This window comes from Cyprinodon tularosa, unplaced genomic scaffold (assembly GCF_016077235.1).
Source record: "Cyprinodon tularosa strain WSP-4 unplaced genomic scaffold, ASM1607723v1 ctg1369, whole genome shotgun sequence".
Lineage (NCBI taxonomy): Eukaryota > Metazoa > Chordata > Actinopteri > Cyprinodontiformes > Cyprinodontidae > Cyprinodon > Cyprinodon tularosa.
This window is the reverse complement of record NW_024038188.1, coordinates 90,897-114,794: the sequence shown is the minus strand read 5'-3', so window position 1 is coordinate 114,794 and position 23,898 is coordinate 90,897. Positions and strand designations below refer to the sequence as shown.

At 38.8% G+C, this 23,898-nt stretch overlaps 1 protein-coding gene across 1 annotated transcript; it reads left to right on the top strand.

The window, feature by feature from the left end:
* The first annotated feature begins 2,009 nt into the window (after positions 1-2,009).
* stard3nl (STARD3 N-terminal like) lies at positions 2,010-22,506 on the top strand. The gene is made up of 9 exons (XM_038277993.1): positions 2,010-2,149; positions 8,049-8,373; positions 11,183-11,260; positions 11,343-11,420; positions 15,102-15,155; positions 17,617-17,734; positions 17,853-17,951; positions 18,231-18,298; positions 21,738-22,506. Exons 2-8 carry the CDS (start codon positions 8,173-8,175, stop codon positions 18,293-18,295), a joined length of 693 nt encoding a protein of 230 aa, XP_038133921.1. The 5' UTR covers positions 2,010-2,149; positions 8,049-8,172; the 3' UTR covers positions 18,296-18,298; positions 21,738-22,506.
* Positions 22,507-23,898: the final 1,392 nt, after the last annotated feature.

The window sequence follows — 23,898 nt, the reverse complement described above, 5'->3', positions numbered from 1 at the left end:
AACATCCAAATGTATGATTTGATTCATCTGTCTCTGTAAAATGCCTTGAGATGACATTTTGTGAATAGGCACCATATAGATACACTCAATTGACTTGAATACAGAGAGGGTTAAAAAAGGGAACAGAGTCTATAAAATGTATGAATGCTTTATCAGATAATCATCTGCTAAAGTGAAACCTTTAGAGGAAGGAGAGCTCAGTTAAGTTATATTTGGTTACTAAAAAGTGGTCAGATGGGACAGAGTTGTAAAGAAATACTTTGAATTTATTACAATTGATGCCAAATGTAAGCAAAAGGTCCAAAGTATGAGGATGAGAATGCATGGGCACATTAAAGGCTACATTTAAAATCACTTTTAATGTTTACATGAATAATTAGATAGTTGTTGCCATGCCTCCTCCTCCCTCATGCACAGAAATTTGGTATGTTTTACAAATGTAGACTAAAACAAATCTTTTTTTTATTATTCTTTAGTAGAAAAGGGCAATCTGTCAGTGACTTTAATGATATTTATGTTTTGGATAGCCAGGGGCGGAGCTAGATGGGGGGCCAGGGGTGGCCATGGCCACCCTTAGCCAATCACTGGCCAATCCCTGTGGCCACCCCTACCTTTTATTTCCGTCCAATACAGACGGTGGCAACAGCAATACTCTCAAGTGGGATATTCAAACCATTTTAATTTTTTGTGGGTAATTATGCACATCAGTATACTAACATTAAAGATAAGTACAGAATTCTTGCTCTTTTCAGAACTACATTTTGTGTTATATATGGGGTAAAATGATCAAACTAAAGCCTCTTCATGTCATCTAGGAGTCTTCCGGGAAATAATAGATTACTATTTTAATAAAAACTATTTAAAAAATCAATTTATGTAGGTTAAGGCACATAAGGTAGATAAAAGTAGGTAAGTAATGGAAAAGATTTTCACCCCAGAACCAAAACCTGAAACAGTTCTATTAACTATACCTTTGATTTAGAAAGCATGGATGTTTAAATATATGCGTCTACATGTTTGCAAAGGCTGTAGGAAAGTGAAATTTGTTTTTATTTTAAAAATGTGGGTGTTTTGCTAGTTAATTTTCCTGTTGGAGCAGTGTAGATTGACCGTGAGGTTCTGGCGTCTATCCACTATGGGCCACCCCTCAGTGTACATTGGTTATTGCCTGGGCACCCTTATAAAAATTTCCTGGCTACGCCTCTGTGGATAGCTTATCTATAAAGTTAGTTTGTAAATCTAATGTTTATATAACACTTATAAGGTTATTTTGGTGATTAGGTACTGTATAATAATCACAAAACACAATAGATAAATACAAAAATAAATCCTCAAAGTGGTCTAAATCTGACAAAAAAGGTCTCAGCTTTTTCATTTTTAAATTATACGCATCTTTTATGATGAAAACTCACTCCTGAAACTTTGGAGGTGATAGACCTTTGTTTCCTAAAGTTATAAGGGGGAACAGAAGCAGGCTACCTGCTATAATCAGCACCCCCTACCGAACAAGATGGGTAGCCCGGTCAGCAAGGACCTGAGGAAGAGCAGCTGCTTCGCCAGCCGCTCAGAATGCTTTTTCGTTTTCGAGTTATGGACAGTACTTTGCAGGCAGACCATGAAAATGAAAAAGCAATGTCCGCTGTGTTTTCTCTTGATTATGGCATAAAATGTGCAGCCTTGAAGAAGAATTTTCAAATTTTATATTTCATTTTAAAAAATAAATCTCAAATGTCTTTTTCATTTTAATTAAGTAAAAGGATGAGCAACCTTGAAGAAGAAAATTAAAATGCTTATAGGATGACTGATTACTAATTTCATTTATCAGTGAAGTAATGCAGCCACATTCTTAAAATGAAAAAGCATTTCTGGAAATGCTTTTTCATTTGAAATATAGTAACAATTCGCTTCCACAGTAAAAGTCTCCGCCAGAGAGCCTCACACACCGAAGTGGCTGCTGTTCCCAGTTTAAACTCCACTTCCCATAATGCTTTGCTCCAACCTGCCTGCTAGCATGACTTCCATCCTTTCTCAGCAGCAAGCGAAGAGGAAACGGATGATTTATTTGCCTCTGCGAGCCTGATGTTCACCGCATAGACACGTCGGAGTTTTATCCAGAGAACATAACAGCTTGACCGAGAGATTTTAAGAGGTAAGAGTCACTATGGAGTGAAATATTTGGTCTAAAGGGAAGATAAAGGGAGCTTCGTTGCTAGCTTGTTGTCAAATGAAACCAATGATGCGGGTATCAGCGACCTGGGAGCTGCAATGGTTTGGCTTTTCTAGTTTTAGCTTTTTACTCTTTTTGCCGTTGGTCTGCATTCCTGGTAGGGTGGCTCAGACTGTCGTTTAAAACAGCATTCCGAGGTGTTGTTGTTGGGCCCTCTCAGCTTTTACAACCAGCTGCATATCTATTGTTTTAAGCTGCTGAAAATATGCAGATAAATCTCTTTATATTTTAATTAAAAACATAAAACTCAATTTAAACAAAAATGACAGTTACTGGGTCTGTGTAGCCCAACTCAGAAGGTAGGGTTGTGTTTACATTACAGCCTTGACTTCATCATAAATGTTTATAAGGTTCCTGTTAGTTCAGCTGTGATCAAAGCTTAACATCCTGACAGGCTGTGTTTAAACATCATTTATCTCCTAAATTATAGCTGAGGTGTAACCCTACAAAGACAGTCTTGCATTTTAGAAACAGCACTCTTAACCCTTTAAAGCCCAGTGTATCACATTTGATACATGAGATTTTGAGATTTCTGCATCATCAGTGTGATGTTCTTGTTGTTGAAACACTGACTTAAATATTCAGGCACATGTAGTGAACAGAAAATTTATAAAATATTATACAGAATTGCCGAATGTATCAAATTTGATGCAAATAAATGATCTAATTTAACTTATACAACATTTTTCAGAAGGTTCTGTGACATTATTTTGAAAAATTTAAATGTTCTTTCAATTAATTCATGGTTCAGGCTTTAAAGGGTTAAGATAAAATTGTAATAAACATGAGATACCCAAAATCGACTAGCGGGTTTTGTTGTTGACATTCAATAAACTGCTTGATCTATCCAGAACCTGCTCCTCAATCATCTTTACATGGATGATTTATTCATTAAACGTAGAACATCAGTAATTATTATAAAGCAGCTTTTTAAATATCGGTGCAAAACTGTTCAACTGTTTCTGTCTATGCTTTAATCAAAGTCCAGCCCTAAAGGAGGTGCTGACCACCCTAGAAGATATAACGGACTCCTTCCTGCCCTCCCTGCATCTTTTCTTAAAATGGTTAAAATCTTGCAAAAAGCTTTAGAAGCCTGAAGAATAAAATAAAGAGACAGGCAGACAGCTTCTATCCTCGGACCATAACAACTGGAGAGTCATTTTTTCACAGCTTTTACTTTCCCCACATATCTAATAATAGCTGTAAACCAATTAAGTTGTATGATTGCAACTTGCTTTATTGCAAGCAGGTTCTTGATGCACAAGGGCTTTTGATTTAGAGGGGAAATTTAGGCGTCTGCTAATGGGGTTTTTAAGTTTAATGTTATGTTATAATAGAGTTTCAAGTGTTAAAAATACACTACTGCTCCATATACCTTTTTGTTTTATTTTATCGAGTCATCTTTGTCTAATGCCACAAATAAGTCTGCGATCCAAGTCTGATGTTTCTGCTCATATGTGACTCTCATATAAAGTTTTCAAAGCTTTCTAAGAAGCCCAACTTATAATCTTTAGACCTTCCAAAAAAGCGAAATGAGGCCACATCTTTGTTGTAGTGACCATCAAATAGTCTTTTATTTCTGGTTTCAGAAAATCCAGGTCCTAAGATGCTCATAAGGCAATGTCCAGCCTCAGAGATACGTTTGGGAACGCTCACATTTATTATCCACAAACTTAGTATTGAATGCGATCCAAATTCATTGGTGGTCTATGGCAGCCTGCAGAGGAAAAGGTAATATAGATCAATACGTGGATATGAGGAAGTATGTGACAGAGAGCGGTAAAAAACTTTGTGACCTCCCAAACCCTCAAACACTGCCCTTACCTTGACACTAGTATAGATTTCCCTACAGCGCCACCAGTGTTGGAGCAAAAATATGGACAAGAGAGTCAATTCACATACAAACCAAAACAAACCAATTTATCGAAACCAAATGAGATGGACCATAACAATGCCCAAACACAGAACTACAAACGGCTTCTTTAGTGGCAGTGAGTCAAATTCATATCTGATTCTTTTCAAAGCATCTGTGGTCTGAATAGGCGTTCTGCATTTTATTCTGGGGCTCCAACTATACGTCCACACAGACTTCTGTTCAGCAGAAATCTCACTGATTGCTTTGGAAGGGCTGTTTTAATGGTCAAGCCTTTTTTTTCTTAGCCTCTGTCTTTGTTAATGATGCGGTCATTCTCTCAGCTGTTTTTGCTTGTTTAATAACAACACAGAGACAAACAGACAGTCTATTTTCTTTATTTATAAGTATTATTTCACTGAAATGTAATTAAAAACTACTAGTGACAGTCACATTCATCATTGCATCTGTAAACGGTGCACTGCTGTGTGTGAAATCTACATTCTCTGTCTGCTCATGCAGGTTGTTTTGATGTTTTAGTAAGTTGGGTTTGAGACTGATCGCATGTGCATTTAATTACTAGTATGGAAGGAAATACCGAAAAGATTGGATTTCAGAAAAAAAAAATCATAATTGGGTATTTGACCTGCTGTGTGAATGTAGCCTAACATGGAAATAAATGAGATTATAACCAGGATGCTATTTTTTTTCTCTAGGCCTTCTTGGCAGTTTGATTTACATTCAGTTTTTTTTTTCTGTGTGTTTCCATGAGTAGAATACGTTGATGATAAATTATCCATATTGTATTCTGCACAGGCAGAAGTAAACATAGAAGCAGGTGTCATTCAGTCTAAGCACCTCAAGGAGCCTTTTTATGCATCTCCAATGATTTTATAAACCTTTGAGTCGCTGCTCACATTTTCTATTTTTTACTATTTCTAATAGGCAGAGATGAGGCTCCATGTTGTGCCAGGCTGAATGAATAGATAATTTTATTTGATCTCTCAGAAATCAGCACAGCTCAGCTCATGGAAGTGTTTGCTTCCTATGGTGCTTTCTGTAAAGCTGAAAATGACCCATTTAGATTTTTATTTATATAAAAAATGACAAATGTTATCTAAAATATTAATATCCATTAAAAATGTTTTTTTTTTAACAATAAAATTTCACATTAGGTCCAAACTGCTAAATCAAAATGAGAAATGTATGTTCTTCATAATTCTATGCAAGACAATAAATGTTGACTCATCCTCAGCGGCGCTGCTGTTGCTACACCTCCTTTTGGAGGAATTGTCGAACATTTTAACAAACAGTTTTTCAGGGGATGCTGCAGTAAACTGATGCTTTAGCTTTAAAAAAAAACTTATAACAACTTTAATTACAACTGGTTTGACAAGAAACTGCCTTTTTTGTTTTGAAACTGCATCAGACTGAGTTGTTCTGGGACCCGAGGGTACATGACTGATGTTTCCACTGTGTTAATAGGTTATTATAGATGACGTAATTCATTCTGTTTGCTGGTCGCTGCAGCCTAGAGGTGTCTGTAAAGGAGTCAAAATATTGTATCTGTTTCTGCTACGTTATGGTGGTTAATGTTTTATTAACTACTGTCACTTACATAATGCAAATTTCAAGTGATCCTACAGAGAGGAACAAAACAACATTGCTGTTGTCTTTATTAAATGTCCATACCAATGAAACGTTTTGTATGTTGGGTGAAGTTAAAGATTTGGACTCTCAATAAGGCTCAGAGCATGTTTTATTAGACAACTAACAAGTAACAACAGATTAAATACAGACCCATGTGAGAAGTCCACAGGTCATATTTTCATTTCGCTAAACACATGATTAAATAAATTTGACTTCCCATGCAAGGGGAGTATTTTCTTAGATCATGAGATTCTGGGAAATCTGTCGGCCACAGGTTCTATTTTCAAATGATCTATCTCTGAACATCTGTCTCTCAAACATTCAAGCTATTTGCAAGAAATCTGTAAAGTAAATACATTACAAGGAAGCAGGCTGACATCATATTTTTGTGTTTAGTCATTCTGAACCAGCGTGGAAATTAAAGTTCTAGCTGGAAATAAACACAATTGCCTGATGATGCTTATTAAAAAATAAAATGGGTAATTACTGACTGAATGAAGCAGGATTTAGCCAATTTGGATTATGAAATATCATAATAATGATAATATTTTATCATTAAAGATAAGTATTGTTGGCCTTTTCAGGGTTAATCTGGTTCAGACCTCATGCCTTTTAACTGTAAGCGCTCAAGGGGGAGTGAAGGGAAACTACAAAGTGACTTTGTACAAACTGTGAGTCAGAGAATATCTGCTCAGGGACATCAAGAAACATCATAAGGTATTTCTTTTAGCAGTGTTTTTTAAATTACTTTAACACTAAGTTGTGGTTTTTACTTTTATACAAGTTTTCTGCATGTTCTCTGGTTTAACTGGATTGAAAGGCTCTTAGTTTTCTAAATCAAACAAAAATGCTAAAGCTTCTTTTGTGAAAATTGTTTAGATAAAACATGTCATGAGAAAAAGCGGCTGAAGTTTGAATCATGTGCCATTTTTCCTCTTTGTAAAAGTTAATGACAGTTTATTCAAATGTACAGTTTGTTTCACTTCCCTAAGCTAACCTATGTTACCAGAAAAGCCTTCTGAGCCAAAGAAACAGATTCCTTCAGGGTTTATATAGCAACGCAGGAAATATCCCTGTACAGTTTATCAAGTGACTTAACTATAAAGTTCAAAATAGCCCAAATTAGCCCTGTGTGTCTATTGCATATTTATTGTCTTGTTCTATTTAACATGTAACCTTTAAAATCAGAAATGTGCTAATAGTGTACAACTATAAAGTATGTTTTGAATAATGTAAAACACTTGATAGTGTGATTTCACTCTTCAAGTGAATATTCAGAAGTACAAACTTGGACAAAATTATTAGTACTCCTTTGTTTAATAAAAGAAAGACCCACAATGGCCTTAGAAATAACTTTGAACTGGCAAATGTAAAAATAGATTAAAAAAATTCTATAAAATTGAACAAATAAAAGTCGGGCAATGCTTTTCGACCATTATAACAGAAATAAACTCATCAAACAGGCCTGGCATACCCATTTTGTTGCACAACCTTTTGGGCCAATCACTGCCAGTAGCTATGTTTACATGGACACAAATAATGGGGCTAAAGGCCTGATCAGTTCAGAAATATTTCATGTCAGACTGAGGATTCTAATCTGATTCGGTCGATTGAATTTTTATTCTAATTGAGAGAGGTGTTTTTCTTTTTGATCGACATTCCGATCAGCGTCCCTGTACACACCCATGAAGATCTTTAGAGTAAAATAATCTCCACTGCGCATGTGTGTAACAGCAACATGCCGTTTTTCACTTTAGTAACCGTCGTTCATGGTCCTTTGCAGAGCTTGCTCTATATGCAATGTGCAGATCAACATGTCTCCTGCCCTCTACCCCTGTAGCAAAGGAGCAGTTACCATAAGGTGCTGCTGAGCCCTTAACTAAACTAAAATAAACACCAAAAACAAAACAATGATGCGTCGAAGGTGCGTAGTGGAAAAAAATACATCAACGGACATACCTGAATAAATGAAGGAAAATAAACACCTCCTCCAGCTCTGCTGGGGGGAAGTCCAAGGCGCTCCCTGGCTAGCTGAGAGACATAGTTCCTCCATCGTGTCCTGACTCGTTCCCTGGACCTCCTCCCTGATAAGAATGTATGTTTTGTTATTGCGTGCTCTTCAGAGCCATTTATATAAAACATGGAAATGTACAAAATGCACATTTTTGCAGGAAAAAATTAACTTAGTTTTATAGAGTATAGGGGGAGACCAAGGACGCATCTCTGTGGTACGCCACATCTCCCCTGAACCATTAAGGATTGATGAATATGCTTTTGAGAGAGAAGAAAACAAATATCTTTCTGTCGTTTTTCTTTCAGATTCTGTGATGTGTTTAACCCCCACAAACCGACTGTAAACACCCACATGACCCACCACTGGCGACTCTGAGACCTCGTTCTGAGCAGTGGGCGGGGCCTGTCCTGTCCACGGGGGGGACCAGGGATGGAAAGCCGATGCAGCAGCGTGGATTCACGGCTGACCGCCAGAGGGATGGGGTCTGTCAGCAGCACGCAGCAATCTGTAAGGGTGGAGTCGTACGAACCCGGAGAGAAGAAGTGCATCTCAGATGTGCGGAGGACGTTCTGCCTCTTTGTCACCTTTGACCTGTTGTTCATCACTCTGCTCTGGATTATTGAGCTAAACGTAAGACAAGTGGAGGTTAAACTGCACGCCTCCATTATTGTTAACGGTGAAAAGAATGTTTGTACATAAACTGTCATTAAGGCACATTTCTGTCCATTTTATCTCCCAAAGTTGCTTTTAAATTATATTTTATTAAGCTGGTTTAAGGTTGTCTGAATCAGCTAAGGATTTACTCTATATGGTAACCATACATGAAACATTTTATTGGCTCTTCAACATGAGAATAAGTAGGTAGAGTCACTGGGTAAAACTAATAAGAGTAAGAACTAAAAGAATGATTTTAAATTCAGCCACATTTCATCTGTTCAACACTAAATTACTTTATTTCACATTATTTTTATCTCCAGTCATAAATAATACAAGAACTCTTAAGAGATTAAGCTACAAAAGCTTGTGATCAAAATTAGAATATCCATTTTATTTTAAGAAAAATGTCCTTTCATAACATTTTTACTACTCGGTTAAACGTTTACTTCATGAGCATATGCTGACATACTGTCTCCTTTGTTGGATTTATTGCTTTTACTTAACAAACTGTGTCTGAGTCATGTTGCGGTTGGCTAGCAGGAGGTCAGGCTGCTGTGGTGGAGCAGTTCAAGGTCAGGTTTGTGCTCAGTAGGAGGAAACGGTTGTTTCTTTTTGTAGCTGCTATTCCCAGAATTATTCAGTTGCAACAGGTTCAACCTCAACCTTACAATATCTCTGCAGGCTGCAAACCTCCTTTTCTTTAACGTATTTGGTTGGATGTAAGCAGTGAATCATTGGGAGTGAATAAAGCTAATCTATAAAAAGCTTTTTGAACTTTTCAACCTTTTAGGTCACTTCCTCCTCTTTATAATTACTCAGATTTTTAGTTTTTGTTCTGCTAAGAGAAAATTTAAAGTTATGATCAGATTTATATATCCACAGTTGAACACAAATCTCTTAATTTCAACCTTTTAAAAGTTAATATAAACTCTTTTCCTCCAGTTTGGAATGACTAAACCTTTATTGTGATTTTCCTCTAAATTATGGCCTAACTTATACATAATGGCTCAAATGTCTGCATACAACTCAATTCAGTTTATTTATATAGCACCAATTCACTACACATGTCATCTAAAGGCACTTTAAAGAGACAATACTGCCAGATTGGTTTGGAAAACAGTTGATTGCATCCAGTTATTGACTTGCAAAACATCCTCCTACTGGATGAGACTACAGCGATGGTTTTCACATGCATTTTTGTCAACAAGGTTACATGTTTTTTTCAGAATTTAAGTGCACTATATCATTCCCATTTCATTTATATTTGTGTATTTTAACTGGATAAGGGGCAGGTTACCCTGCCCACCATTCATTCAATGGGGGAGTGATGGCCTCGTAGTAAGAGCAGTGTGCTTGTGCTCTGAGAAGGTTACAAGTACCTAGGTCGATCCCCAACGCCTGCACTCTGGGTCCCTGAGCAAGGCCCTCAACCCCACACTGCTCCCTGGGTGCCGCATAGTGGCAGCCCACTGCTCCCAAAGGGGATGGGTCAAATTCAGATGTGAATTTCTCCAGTGTGGGATCAATAAAGTTCAATTATCAATTTTTATTACCATACAAGAACAGCCTCTCATGCTCTTTGTATCTTTAAAGTGTCTATGGCGGCAGATCCAGAGCAAACCCCCAGCTAGACACCAATGGTCTTATCATTGGAGATAAAAGATACGGTCCTGTAGGAAACTCAGAGTTTGTGTCTAGATAAAAACATTTTAACTGTTTACAAACCAGCATCCAATGATTGGTGACATGTAGTCATTAATGGAGCAGCTTATCTTCAAATGACTGTTTGCATATGTTTTAGTTAAGCCTGTTTCAATTTTTGATCCTATATTTTATATCGCCACATAATGAGGAAGAAATCATTCGGAATGCTCTTCAAATTTTGAGGATTTTAAATATTGAATCTACATATCTACTGAGTGGAACTTAGAATAAGTCAAGCAGGTTCTTGGTTTTGTTGTGTGCCTTTAAAGGGGAACGCCGATTTTTTTTTTTTTACGTTGGGCCCTTGATTTTACGTTATTTCATCATGTTCTACTCACCCATATGAGTTTGTTGTCATTTGAAGCTGTTCCGAAGATATTCGGTTTTGTAATCCAAGTAACGTCTTCCTATGGGCAACGACTTGAAGGCACAAACTAAACTGTTCATAATTTATTCTTTATGGTACGCCAGAATTCATAACATGAAGGCGAATCATTGTCACCCAGACATCCGTGGTTAGATTTTTTATGTTTATATTTTTTTATATAAATATAGCCGAATGAATAGTAGGGGTAGAGTGTAGCCTGTGGCCTGGGCTGCCTGTTACGACTCCAGTCCGGCGCGCGAATGTACACACTCCGCTTTGTTTTAAAAAAATATAAATATAAAAAATATAGCCACGGATGTCTGGGGTACCGTGATTTGCCTACATGTTTTGAATGCTGGTGTACCATAAAGAATAAATTATGAACAGTTCAGTTTGTGCCTTCAAGTCGTTTTCTCATAGGAAGACGTTACTTGGATATAACCTAACTGAATATCTTTAGAACGACTCCAAATGACACAAAATTAATATGGGTGAGTAGAACATGATGTAATAACTTAAAATCAAGGGCCAAATGTAAAAAAAAACAAGAAAAAATGGTGTTCCCCTTTAAGAAAAACTAAAAGGTTCTGTCAAGCTTCACACCCACCATGTCTTATTGTTCATTAAATCAACTTTTCCGTTTCATTGTTCGACGGCGAGGCTCTGACTCAGGCCTCCTTAAAACCCCCAAAATGTCTTTGTGTTTAACAGGTGAGTGGAGGCGTTCAGGCGCAGCTGGAAAAAGAAGTTCTGCACTATGACTATCATGCCTCTTTCTTCGACATTTTTGTAAGACCCTTTCAGGCTTTGCATTCAGAAAGCCTTTTTAATCTGAATTCCTGACTTTAAGTTTCTTTGTTTCTTTCATCAGCTGCTGGCCGTCTTCAGGTTTGCAGCCCTCATACTCGCTTACGCCATCTGCAAGCTGCGTCACTGGTGGGCGGTCGCTGTAAGTATTTCTCTTTTTAAGCGTGTGACCTTTTTTTTCTTTCCTTATCCACATTTACTTATGCTTTTCATTTTTTTTTAACATCTACATATATGGAACATTTCCAATTCTGTCATTGAGGTGATGATACTTGCACAGATGCAATAGCTTGTAGAATGCTGTTTTTGATAATATGCTTTCTGATCTGCTGCTTCTGATCTGCTGCTGTGTTTGGGATCTTCCTTGTGTTGATGATTCAGTTTGGGCCTAGTTTCAGGAGATGGCCTCCTGGTTATGTTAGTTTATAGAGGAATTATTGGCTGACTCAGTGACTGCAAGGTGCCAGGGTTCAGAACAAACCCCAATCATCATCCCTCTACTGCTATGCTGGATAATTGGTTGTAGGTGTTTAGGTTTCTCCAAACATTGGACTGTGCATTATGGTTAGCATTGCTACGTTTAGCAAAAAACTTCTGCTGCTTCATTTTTGATGCTTGAACATATTAAGGTCAGATGCTACTCAAGTGCACCTTTGAGGCCAATGGCGTAACGACACAACAATTGGCCCGTAAGCAACATTATCTGGGTGGGCCCCATATGAAGTACGTCCTAGTCCACAATTGCGTAGGGGACCTTCCAGATTTCAGTAACGGGGCCCCTAAGAGGTTGTGGGGTCCTAAGAAACTGCAGTCTCTGCTTACTGATATTTATGCCGTTGTTTGAGGCTCCTGAAGCATGTCCAGTAAAACGTGTACAGATGCGTCTGCTGCTCCTGCTTTCAATGGCAGAGAGCGGCTTTGCTATATTGGCTGTGATAAGTGGGAAAAAGTAGTTTTATGTTTTTAAGTGAAAAAGTCCAGCTCAAAACATCAACTGAGCAGTCAGTTTATCAAGATGGCCGATAGAGGGCGCTAGGGCGCCATCGCACCCACCAAATGAACTTGATAAGAAAAACTAATTAAAATGAAATTATAAAATGTTAATATTTTGAAATATATTGATATCTATTTTTTAGATGTGTAAGGTAAATATTTAATCTTTAATCTCGAGTGAGGCTGTCTTGTTTTTTCGTCAGATTGATGACATATATCCTCCCTAGGGTGCAAGAATGTTTGCCTATTGCCTCTCGTTAAAAGTTGTACATGCAACGTACCGTATTTTCACAACTATAAGGCGCACATAAACGTCTTTTTTTCTCCTCAAAATGTGCGGTGCGCCCTATGGTGCGGTGCGCCCTATGTGTGTTGCAACTGCGACTTTTGAGACCACCTCATTGAGGAGATGATGAAAGAGTGGCTGAATGTAAGGAGACCAGGTGTTTTTTTTTTCACTCATCACCATCGCTGTTAATCTGACTCCATGCGTGCCCATCTCACAGCTGATGTGAAAAACATGGTGAAACAAATTAATGCTGTGCTCGCTGTGAAACGGACGCAGCAGGTGCAGCAGAAGCAGCGAGGTTTCATGCAAAGTCAACGGTTGACGAGCGTATAGACGCAGCAAAAGGTCCCGAGAAAGGTCTGCTGCTCGAGATGGAAAAAATTGAAGTTTTGCTGCTGGAAGCGCCGCATCAACGAATCAGAGAAGCTGATCTGGGAGCTGACAGCGAGACAGACACAGCGTTCTGATGACATATGATATTAAATGAAAAAGGCTGGATGGATGAGGAGATGATGAAAGCGCGGCTGAGGGAGGTGTAGGCTATGTGAGGAGACCAGGTGTTTTTTTCCACGCATCACCATCGCTTTTAATATGTGACTCCATGTGCTATGATGCGTCTTTGCTCAGCAGCTTTGCTCGTTGTAAACCAACCAATCAGTGCACAGCTCATCTCACAGCTGATGTGAAAAACATGGTGAAAAAAAATAAACGCTGTTCTCGCCGTTATCCCGGGGGTCTGACAAAGGAACTTCCACCGCTCGACATCGGTGTGAAGCGGCCGTTCAAAGTAAGGCTGCGAGCGGTGTGGGAGCAATGGATGACAGACGGAGACCACAGTTTCAGGATAAGTGGAAGGCAGCGCCGGGCAAGTTACGCCACCGTTTGCGGATGGATTGTTGATGCTTGGACTAACGTGTCTGCTGGCTCTGTTGTTCAAGCTTTCACAAAAGCCGGCATTATTTCTAGGGAGCCGCGCTGCACGGAAAGTGACTCTGACAGCGAAGAAGGGGAAACTGGCATGTCTGATTTAGTGCAGCTGTTTAATTCAGAAACAGAGGATGATGACTTTGATGGGTTTGATTAATACTTTGTAATAAATAGCCTACATGAATAAAGCACAATCATACTCAGTTTTGCTCCCGCTCTATTTTTCTACCTGAAAACTTAATTCATCAGCAGCCTCTGGGCGGGTCTCCTCCTCTTCACCGCGGTGGCTGGCAGGTGTTTTTTCATCTAAATAATCTAAATCTTGCAGCTATATTTGCTGTGATCAGTGGGAATAAAGTAGTTTTAATATGCTTTTAAGTGAGAAAGTCCACCTGAAAACTTAATAATTGCAGTCAGTTCATCCAGATTATCTATTTCTGTCGGAGGCGCTCAGACCCCCACATACCAGCGGTGCGCCAACAGCAGAAATCCTTTCATCAGCAGCCTCTAGGCTGGGCAGCTTCTGGGTTCACCTCGGTGGCTGGCAGGTGTTTTTCATCTAAATAATTTTAGCTGCAGGCACCAGGATACCGGTAATAAAAGCGAACATATTCCGTCGGCAGGTTTCAGGATTTTAAGTTAATTTAGGAGTGATCACAGCGCACTGTCATCTGCGATGTGTCTGTCTCACGGCCAGCACCCAGGTTTGATTAATACTTTGTAATAAATACATGAATAAAGCACAGTCATACTCAGTTTTGCCCCCGCTGTATTTTTAAATACGTAGTAGGTATTTAAAGGTAGTAGAGGACATGCACCTGTATATAAAAAAACGCGCCCTATAGTCCGGTGCGCCTTATGTGTGTGTTAAACACAGTAATGGGACACATAACTGAGAGTGCGCCTTTTAGTACGGTGCGCCTTATGGTCGTGAAAATACGGTAGGAGAATCAAAGCTGCACCCTGAGGTGACACGAACTGTCGTCACAATTTTAGTGTGGGTGATTGACAGGCCGAGACGACTTTGAATTTCCCCCTGGACATTTTCTTACGTATGAAAAGTAGGACATGTTTGGTCACCCTACCATATCAACAATTTGATGTTTCAGTGAGTGAGTGCTTGTTGCTATGATGCGTCTTTGCTCAGCAGCTTTGCTCGTTGTAAACCAACCAATCAGTGCACAGCTCGTCTAAATATTCATGAGCATACCATAAAAGGAAGAAAACCTGTCGTTTCATTCTGGGGCTCTTAACCAGGCTTTCATTAGGGCTCGTAGAACAGCAAATATGCCATTTTCAGCCCAACCAATGTTAGACACCCTATTCAGAGACATTAAGGACCAGCACCAAATACCCTATATAATCATTCTATGACCCCTTTAATGTCCCAATCACTGTTTTAGCTGCTCTAGCAGTAAAGACTTTCATATATTTAACAAGAAGCAGCCAAGATGTTCTCAGGTATTCATTTAATGACGATGTTTTTGTTAATTTTTTTAACCCATCTAAAGTAATTTGGATTGAATGCTTCTGTCAGAGGTAAATGTTGAATTATTAAGTTCATGCTATTAACATGCAGTGTTTGGCCCTGTGTTTGTTTTTCTCATTGTACAGATAACTACTGCAACCAGCTGTGCTTTCCTGATCGCTAAAGTCATTTTATCAAAGGTAAGAGATGCGCTGCCGCAGAGATAAACATTTATGGGATATTTTGATCTCTTCTGACCTTTCCTAAGATTCATGTTAATCTCTCTTTAAAATAACATGGATGAGATATAATAATGTTAAATATGGCAGGATCGGGTTGAGTATAGCATCTGTTTCTGTATCCTTTTCCCAGCTGGAAAATGCTACTTCTTTATATTTTTTTCAGCCATTGGAGGATAAAACTATCATGTCATAAAGTAGCATTATATTTTAGTGATGTTTGAGTTAAAGTGATCTCTGAACAGGATTTACTGTAAAATACAAAAGAAAAAATGAGTTTGTTTCTGCAAACCCTTTAAAGCAGCACTAAGTAACATTTTGCTTTAATAAATCTTCCTCTAAGTCCCTGTGATGGTAATCAAAGTGTTTATGGTCTCTCACACTCCCTACTGACTCTGGTTAGAAAACCACATTGAAAGTTTCTGTGCCTGTGAACCCAGCGGCAGTGACTCATGACTCTGTTCTCATTCTGGCCGTGTGACAAGCAGCCCAATATAAAGCCACTGGTTATGGTAGCAACACGCCTCACTGTGCTACCCCCAGGTGATAGCTTTTATTTATGAGATGTTGGAGACGGCAAAAAGGGCAAAGAAATTAACTGTCAGAACAGGAAAAGGAAAAGATGAGAATTAGATTGAGACAAGACTGCAAAAAAACAGGTATATAAAAACTGATGCAGACCTGGTAATCGTGTTCTTTGACTTAGACGGACTTTATTATCATTTTGCACACACAGAGTGTATAAAAAAAGAAATTTCGTTCAGTACAGCTCTCAAGACATTTACATTTTTAAAGTGCATCAGTGATAAAATGTAAACATGGTGATCATTTGTAAACATAAGACCGGTATACGATTTACAGTTTCCAACATTCAACGAATTTTTTGTTGTTGTTTTTTTTTAAACCTGCTGGACCTGCATCAGATGCTTCGAAGCCTCTTCCCAGAGGGCAGCAGGGAGAACAGTCCATGGTGGGGGTGTGAGGGGTCATTTATAATATTACGGGCTCGGGACACACAATGCTAGGATGAAATGTCTTTTAAAGAGGAGCCCCTATGATCCTCTCCGCAGTTTTCACCACTCTCCTCATGTTTTCCCAGTCTGAGGTGCTGCAGCCTCCACGCCACACAGTGAGACACCTGGTCAGAACGCTCTCTTTGGTGCATCTGTAGAAGGTGGTGAGGATGGGTGGAGGCATCATCCTCCTCCTTTGACTGCTAATCTTAGTGTTACTATTGTTATTTTAGAGTGCTTGATTTTTAGCAATATAGCTACGTAACATGGGGAGGCTGAATCACCTTATGGGAGCAATTAGAAATCAGTGAAATCAAGCGGCAGACTTCTATAAAAGTATTTCTCCAGCTAAAAGACTGATACACCATAGTTAACATTAGCTAATGTAAAATACTACCCACCATTTGGTCGTTATCTGCATCTTCTTGCTGCAAAGCTGCTTTCAAACCAAACATGTTTTGAGGAAACAAAGAAGCGTCTGATGCTTCATTTTTGATTCTTGTCCACATGAAGGTCAGACGTGCGTCAGCAGCAACTTTGATGCACATCGGCAAAGCATATTGTCCAGGGGCTGAATCGCATTGGGAGGAGCTAACCTTCTCTTTGCACGTATCTTGTACAATATAAAAATAAAACCGCTTGGCTTTTTTTTTTTACTAAATAAAGCTAGAGAACCCTGTCATCAGGTGCCTCAGCTCCATGTCTGGATTCACCAGATACTTCAGAGACGTTCAGTTGATGGAGCGTTTCACCGCCTACTTTAAGAGCCAAATGCTGATAAGGGTGGTTTTCATCTCATCTGAGCCCAGTGGGAGGACCTGCTGACCTGCATCGATGCCTGCATATCCTATTAGAACACCAACACATAGTGAAGTCTCTCTCTGATTAGTTGTTCTGTCTTGTCGAGCAGCAAAATTTTAGATTTTCCAACTCGTTTCAGCTGCTTTATAACACGCTGCTCCAGCTGCTCGAAATGCGCTGCTGGAACTTTGGACGCGCCTTGATGCACATCAACCATAGACTTTGCAAATAGACTGGCTGCTCCTGCTGTTCAAGACGCTTACGATGTGAAAACAGCAGAGTGACAGCTCTCTGTGAGCTGCAGCATCTAACAGCTGTTTACAACAGTGCAATAGGAGCATGACTACTGAGTGCTGCTTTAAACTATTGAAATCAAGACCTTATTTTATTGCTATGTTTTGTTTTTGTTTTTTTAGAGTTTTTTAAAGTTCAGAATGAGTTTTTTTTATATATTTTTCAGATTCATCTGGTTCCATGATGAATGTAAAAAAAACAAAGCAATTGAAAATGTGATATTTCTGCAGCCTGTTGGGTTTGTTTCACTCTTAAGTCACATAAATGTTTACTTTAGCAGAAAATCTTTTTTCTCTCTTTGTTTGTGAGGGTAGCTGCTCTCTCAGGGTGCATTCGGATACCTGCTTCCCATCATCTCCTTCGTCTTGGCCTGGATAGAAACATGGCTGCTGGACTTTAAGGTGCTCCCTCAGGAGATGGAGGATGAGCACAGTGAGTCTGAACTTAAACCACAGACAAACAATTAACGTTCGATGAAAAGTAAAGATCATCACATGAACTCAGTTTAAGCTCCATGGTGAGATGGATGTGTGCCCTCTCTTGTCTACAGGATATCAGTTATTCGTGGACGCCACTGAGAACGCTCCTCCCATGGGGCCCGGTCCTTTATCTGACGGACAGTTTTACTCTCCACCAGAGTCCCTGGCAGGTCAGTTTTCTCACTCTAACAATACTCAACATATCCTTCACTAACATTTTAATACCTCCTCCTCTTTCCAGAGAAAATATTAGCAGAGGACGCTAAGTTATCCATTGGCGTCATGAATGTAGATTCCTCTTCAATAATTAATTTAAAAAAGCTTTAATGTGAAACTTAATATTCTACATATTTTAGTTGTTGTTGTATCTGAGACTGACCTGCAGCTGGTTTGTAGATCTGAATTCACTCTTTAGGTTTTTAAATGATTTTTCTCTGCCTTGTATTCAGACTCAGATGAAGATCTGGAGGATAAACATGATCCAGAAAAAGCCCTGATTCAGAAAGTTTCCTAACAGGTAAGAATTTTATTTAGCCACAGACCATCACTGCTGTGGATTTTAGCTCTGTGAAGGGGATGGGAATATTAAAAACATCCATAGCAAAGGGAAATTATGTTTAGTTTGTTAAAAGAAGTGAAAATACTACCTCCATGTTTGCATGGATGCCTGGTACTTAGGTTGCACACAAAGTGATGAAAGCTCTGGGTGGAAGGTCACCACAATACAGGACCCAGTCTGTAGCAGCATAAAGCAGAGGGAGCCCTCTAGTGGTGAGAGTGCATCACTGTTCCACCTCCAGAGCAAAGCATCTGAAAGCAATGTTTTCTCTAGTTGGCCAGAATCGGTTAATTTCTCTCGGAAAATTCAAAGATTATCGATTTTTTTTACTTGACCATCAATAAATCAAACCTGCAACATTTTAATGAACAAAAGTAATATGAGTAATATTATATAGGAAAGAACAAATCGTACGTCTAATAAGAGTCCTGGACATTTGTTTTATATATATATATATATATATATATATATAAACATGTCAGTTTCTCTAACTGTTTGGGTTGTATGTTCTCTATTTTGTTCTACAATTTTTTTGTTTAGCCACATGTAATGAGTTGATGCACTAAGGTCTGTTCTAAGTGTAACACCTTTAATATTGATCACAAAATTAATATAAACAGTACAAAACTGCCTTATAAAAGAACAAAAATGACTTAACATTTTCTGTTAATGAAACTGAAAAGCAGTCTGTTACAGAAAGTCTTTTTGTGAATCAGCTCCATTTAATGGAGCAAAATTTGTGCGGTCTTTGATTTGAGGGCCAGGGCCACACTAAACTATTCTAGGGACCTTAGATAGTTCCTGGGGCCAGATTTAGGACACCTCTAATATTTTGTCAGTTTGAATACAGAGATATAAGATAAGTTAAAAAAATGAAAAATACCCAGAAATAACATTTCCCTTTTCACAGCTCCTGATAAACATTATTTTCTTCTATGTTTATGGCTCTTAATAATGAAAAAAAACTTGGACTGAAGCAGACATTACTATTGATTTTGATGTATTTTTAAAGGTACACTATGCAACCGGTGTTGATTTTCCAGCAAGGCTCCCCCCAGAGGGCGAAAGTAAAAGTGCACTGTCGTAAATATGCACAGCTGTTCTCCTGGTTTCTCCGTCAAGCCAGGCGCGGTTGTTTTGAGCTTAGCAGCGAATGACTAATGCTGCGTTCACACTGGACGTAGCTGGCGCGACAGAAGCAGCGAGTTTACATGCAAAGTCAATGGTTGACGCGCGTCAAGGCGCAGCAAAAAGTCCCGTGGCGCGTTTTAAGCAGCAGGCGCAGCACGTCTGAGCAGCTGAAGCGGCGCGTTTAAGCATCTGACGCAGGGAGAGAGACACAGCGCTGATGATCACTCCTCTTAAACAGTTTATTGACGCCTAAATTAACTTAAAATGCAGAAATCTGCCGACAGAATATGCAGTTTGGATTATTTAGATGAAAAACACCTACCAGCAGCAGACGCGATTTTGCTGCTTTTGCTGCGTGAACGTAGCATAACTGCACAAAGATCGCCACTGTGCTAGCAACGAGAATGCTTTTAACTGGGGGCGTCTAGCAGTTCTCGCCGTAAAGCAAGACTGACTCTCACGAGACTTCTGAGCCTGTGGGTGCGGGCCGAGGGCTCCTGCAATTGCAAGTGCGGTATTTCCCCCACAGACCACCAGGGCGGCCGAGAATACCTTTGTTCAACCTGAAATGACTCATTTAATCATCCAAAACGTTATGGAACACATTAATTAACTGAAAAATGTTGCATAGTGTGCCTTTAAATCAAAAAAGAAAGTTTAAAACCCTTTACTCTCACAACTAACCACAACTAAAGACAGTAATGTTTTTGTTTTTACAAAAGGTTGTTAAATGAAATGCAGAACAAATTAAACATAATCTCATCTGTTTAGTAATCTAACTATAACTTAGATCTCCAGCAAAGTGCTTCCAGTACCTTCTACAACCTTTCTGCTGGTTTATCTGCTTCTTTGTGGCGAGCAGGAGACGGTGATCCACGAGAAGTGCTGTAGATCCAGGAGCCTTTCGAATCTTATTTACATGTGGAATCTTCTGGGTCTAAAGTTTTTGACATTGTAGATAAAGATAAAATGTTTTATCTGAGCACATTGTATAACAACAGCTGACCTACAAATAATTATCTGAAAGAATATCTGGTGTAAAACAGGGTAAGGTCAGTTTAGTTTGTGATAAAACCTGGATGGGTTTTATCTGCTTCCTCTCATTTTAGTTTACATGGGTGTGAGAGATTTGCACAAACCATCCAGAAAACTATTTAATAGTTTCTAAAAAGGTGTTAATTTATTGTTCAAAAATGATCAACTGGGCTCAAAAACAGAGGTCAAAAAAACAGACTTTATTTCAGGTATTAACACAAAGATCCAAAACAAAGAATAGCTAAACAAATTTCCCCTCCCATTAAAACAAGTGGTGTGACCCACTGAGGAAGCGGCATCGACCATATAACGAGAAGAAAGCTGGAGCTCATTGTAGCCCTCCAGCAGAAGCTCCAAAGGAAACTGGAAAAATAAATAAATCCATTGCATTTAACCAAAATTAAGGAAACTAGTTAACTAAAATGTGTGCACTGAAAATGGCTATCTAAAAAGACAGGCTAATGAAAATATTAATTGGTAACTCATTTTGAAAATGAAAAACAAAACGGTTACCATCCCTCATCAGCTTTACAGCAGGCTTTCACAATGGGATTATGATATATTATTGAAATAAAAACTAAGATCAAAGCTGATTGTTTCTCTTTTTCAGCTTAGCCCTTTTTTTGTATTAGTTTCTTATTTAGAAAAAGTTCTTGCATTTCTCTCCTTGTCATTTTTGACACGGGAGTTTTCTGACTAGAGACCCACACCTCCGACAGTTCTAATAAATATGTTAATATCCTAATACATACACCAATTAATCACAGGAGACATTTATAGCACTGGGGAGCTTTATTTAGAGCACATAGAAGATAAACTCGGCATCAAACTGAGGAAGAAGCCATAAATCCTAGTAATGTGATTTTTAGAATCCAATCATAACCTTGTTTTAGTAGAGTACATTTAAATGTAGCTGTTTTTTTAATTACAGCATCTGCAAGGTTAGAGGACTGGCTGTTCTTTGCCACTGAAAAAGCCCGGCCTTCAGTTATTAAACAAAAGGAAAGATTGGAGGCTTTTCTGCTGCATATTAAACACCTTAGCACTGCTCTATTTATAGCAGTTTTATGTCAAGAAGGGGAAACTAATTAGAATAGATGTATTTTAAAGGATAACCAAATGAAATGTCTCAGTTATAAGGCTGAATATAGAAGGAAAGCAGTTTAAAGGTAAGATTTGGAAAGGTTAAAGATTCCTGGGTGAGCCTGGTCTCTTTCCTTTGTGTCCCCAGGGCCCCGTCTCCATCAGAAGGCCGTGTTCTCCTGTTCCTGTCGATCTGCTGAGGACGTTCTGCCTTACACCTTCTGCCATTCTTTGAACGGTCCTGGTATATTCATATCAGACATCTTGGTTATAATATCGGCTTTCTACACACACTGATACTTCAAGTGCTGCTGCTGATATCCTTTTCAGTCAGGACTTCAGGTTTTAGCTGTTTATACCATCTGTATGGACCTTAAAGGGAATTCATTTTTATACAAAATGCACTTAAAAGTTTGGTTGAATAAAGGGAACTATTTTTCTTTTTTTCTTATAAAAATAAAACTTTTTCCACTGTCAGCCAAATTAAAACGATCACATTTTGTTTTACATGTTCTTGATGCTTTGTCTTACATCTGCACCATGTTTACTTTAATCTGAATTTGTTTTTTGAATTTACTGTAACTTAAAATCTGTGATTTGATGAAGGAATGTTGGTGGACCAGTTTGGAGCTACGGACTGAAGTCTGAACGGGCCACTGCAGAAGTTTGCTTTCAACATTACAGATTCTATAAAGAGTATTTAAGAGAAAATGAGCTTCAAGCTTGCTGCAGTCAGGGATCCTGCACTGTGTGTAACAAATATATATAAAATATATCAAACTGTGCTTTTAAAAGCTGCTGATGGGAAGAAAAGAGTAACACAGTATAATTATACATGTCTACATGCATGCCTTCCAAACTTTGGTTTTTATGGAAAGCTTGTCTGTAAAACAAATCAATAAAAGGTGAAACCTTGAGTGTTGCTGTTTTTAGATATTCTCTTGTTTCCCTCCCAGCCCACAGCTTTTCTATTTAGGTCTGGAACTGAGATGCTTGTCGAAGAAGGTTGAAGTCCTGTCTGTTTAATCATATCTATACTGATTTGTATAGTTATCCTGCGAAAGGACCCATGGATAACTTGGTCTACAGTTTTCTGACAGATACTAACACGAGTTAATTCAATTCAGTGTATTTTTTACAGCGTCAATTGACACATGTCATCTCAAGGCACTTTACAGAGACAATTCGACCAGATCATACAGTAAGATTGGTTCAAAGTTTTCTATCGAATGAAAACCAGTTTAGTTGCATCGACTCTAAAGCAATTCTCACACCAAAAATGCTCATAGCAACAGTGGAGAGTCTTTTTAGGAGGAAAAAACCCTAGAGCTCACTATAAGCTGCCATCTGCCGCGGCCGAGGGGGGTTCAAGGAGATAGAAGCATAGATACAAAATGCAACTGTAAACCAGCTCCACAGGAAACACAGCCAGGCAGATGAGCTCTGAGCCAGCTCTCTTGTCAGAGGATGAAAGAGAGGACATACAGTTAGTCACAGTCAGAGAAACTGGACTGCACTGAAAAACAAGCCAAGCTCCGACATCTATAAATAAAGGTGTTGATGGCAGCAGCACAGCTAATACTTTTCTCTGGGGGAGGCATCACAGCCAAACTGGAACAAACTAGATTAAGCTTCTATGAGAAGAAGCAGAGGTAGTGTAACGTTAGTGGTTGAACTAATGAATGATAAAAAGTGGTTCCTATGTCCTCCGGCCGTCTAAGCCTATAGCAGCATGATACAGTTGAAAACGGCCTGGTATTTAAGAGATGTTGTCTGTTGTAAGGAAGTTTTCTTTGGAAAAGGAACCAGCCCACAGTATCATAGATCCTCCACCACACTCAACAGTAGGCATGTGTGACTCTGAAAAATACTCATCTTTTGTTTCACATGAGATTCAGATGGAAGCTGAATTTTGGTCTGCTCTTACCAAAGTGAATGATTCCAGTTTCATGTCCTAGTTGAGCAGAGCGAACTGCAAATGTTTACACAAGCTATGGTAAGCCATAAAACTTGTTTATTTGTTGGAAACATAACAAACAAAACACACCTCTTTGCTGCAGTTCTTCAATAGGGAGCTTTATAAAGGATTAGAGTCCTTGTCTTAACAGAGACCTATCTGTGTGGAGCTTGCATGTTCTGCATAGGTTTCCTCCTGGCGATGCGCTTAGTCGCAGTAGCACAGACTAACCCTCCATCGGATTTGTTTTATGAAATTATGTTATACGTACCGTGGAAGTATATGGACAAAGCTGGTGTGAGCAAGTTGGAGTAAACATTTACATGTAGCCACATTTTTGGACTGCAGGAAG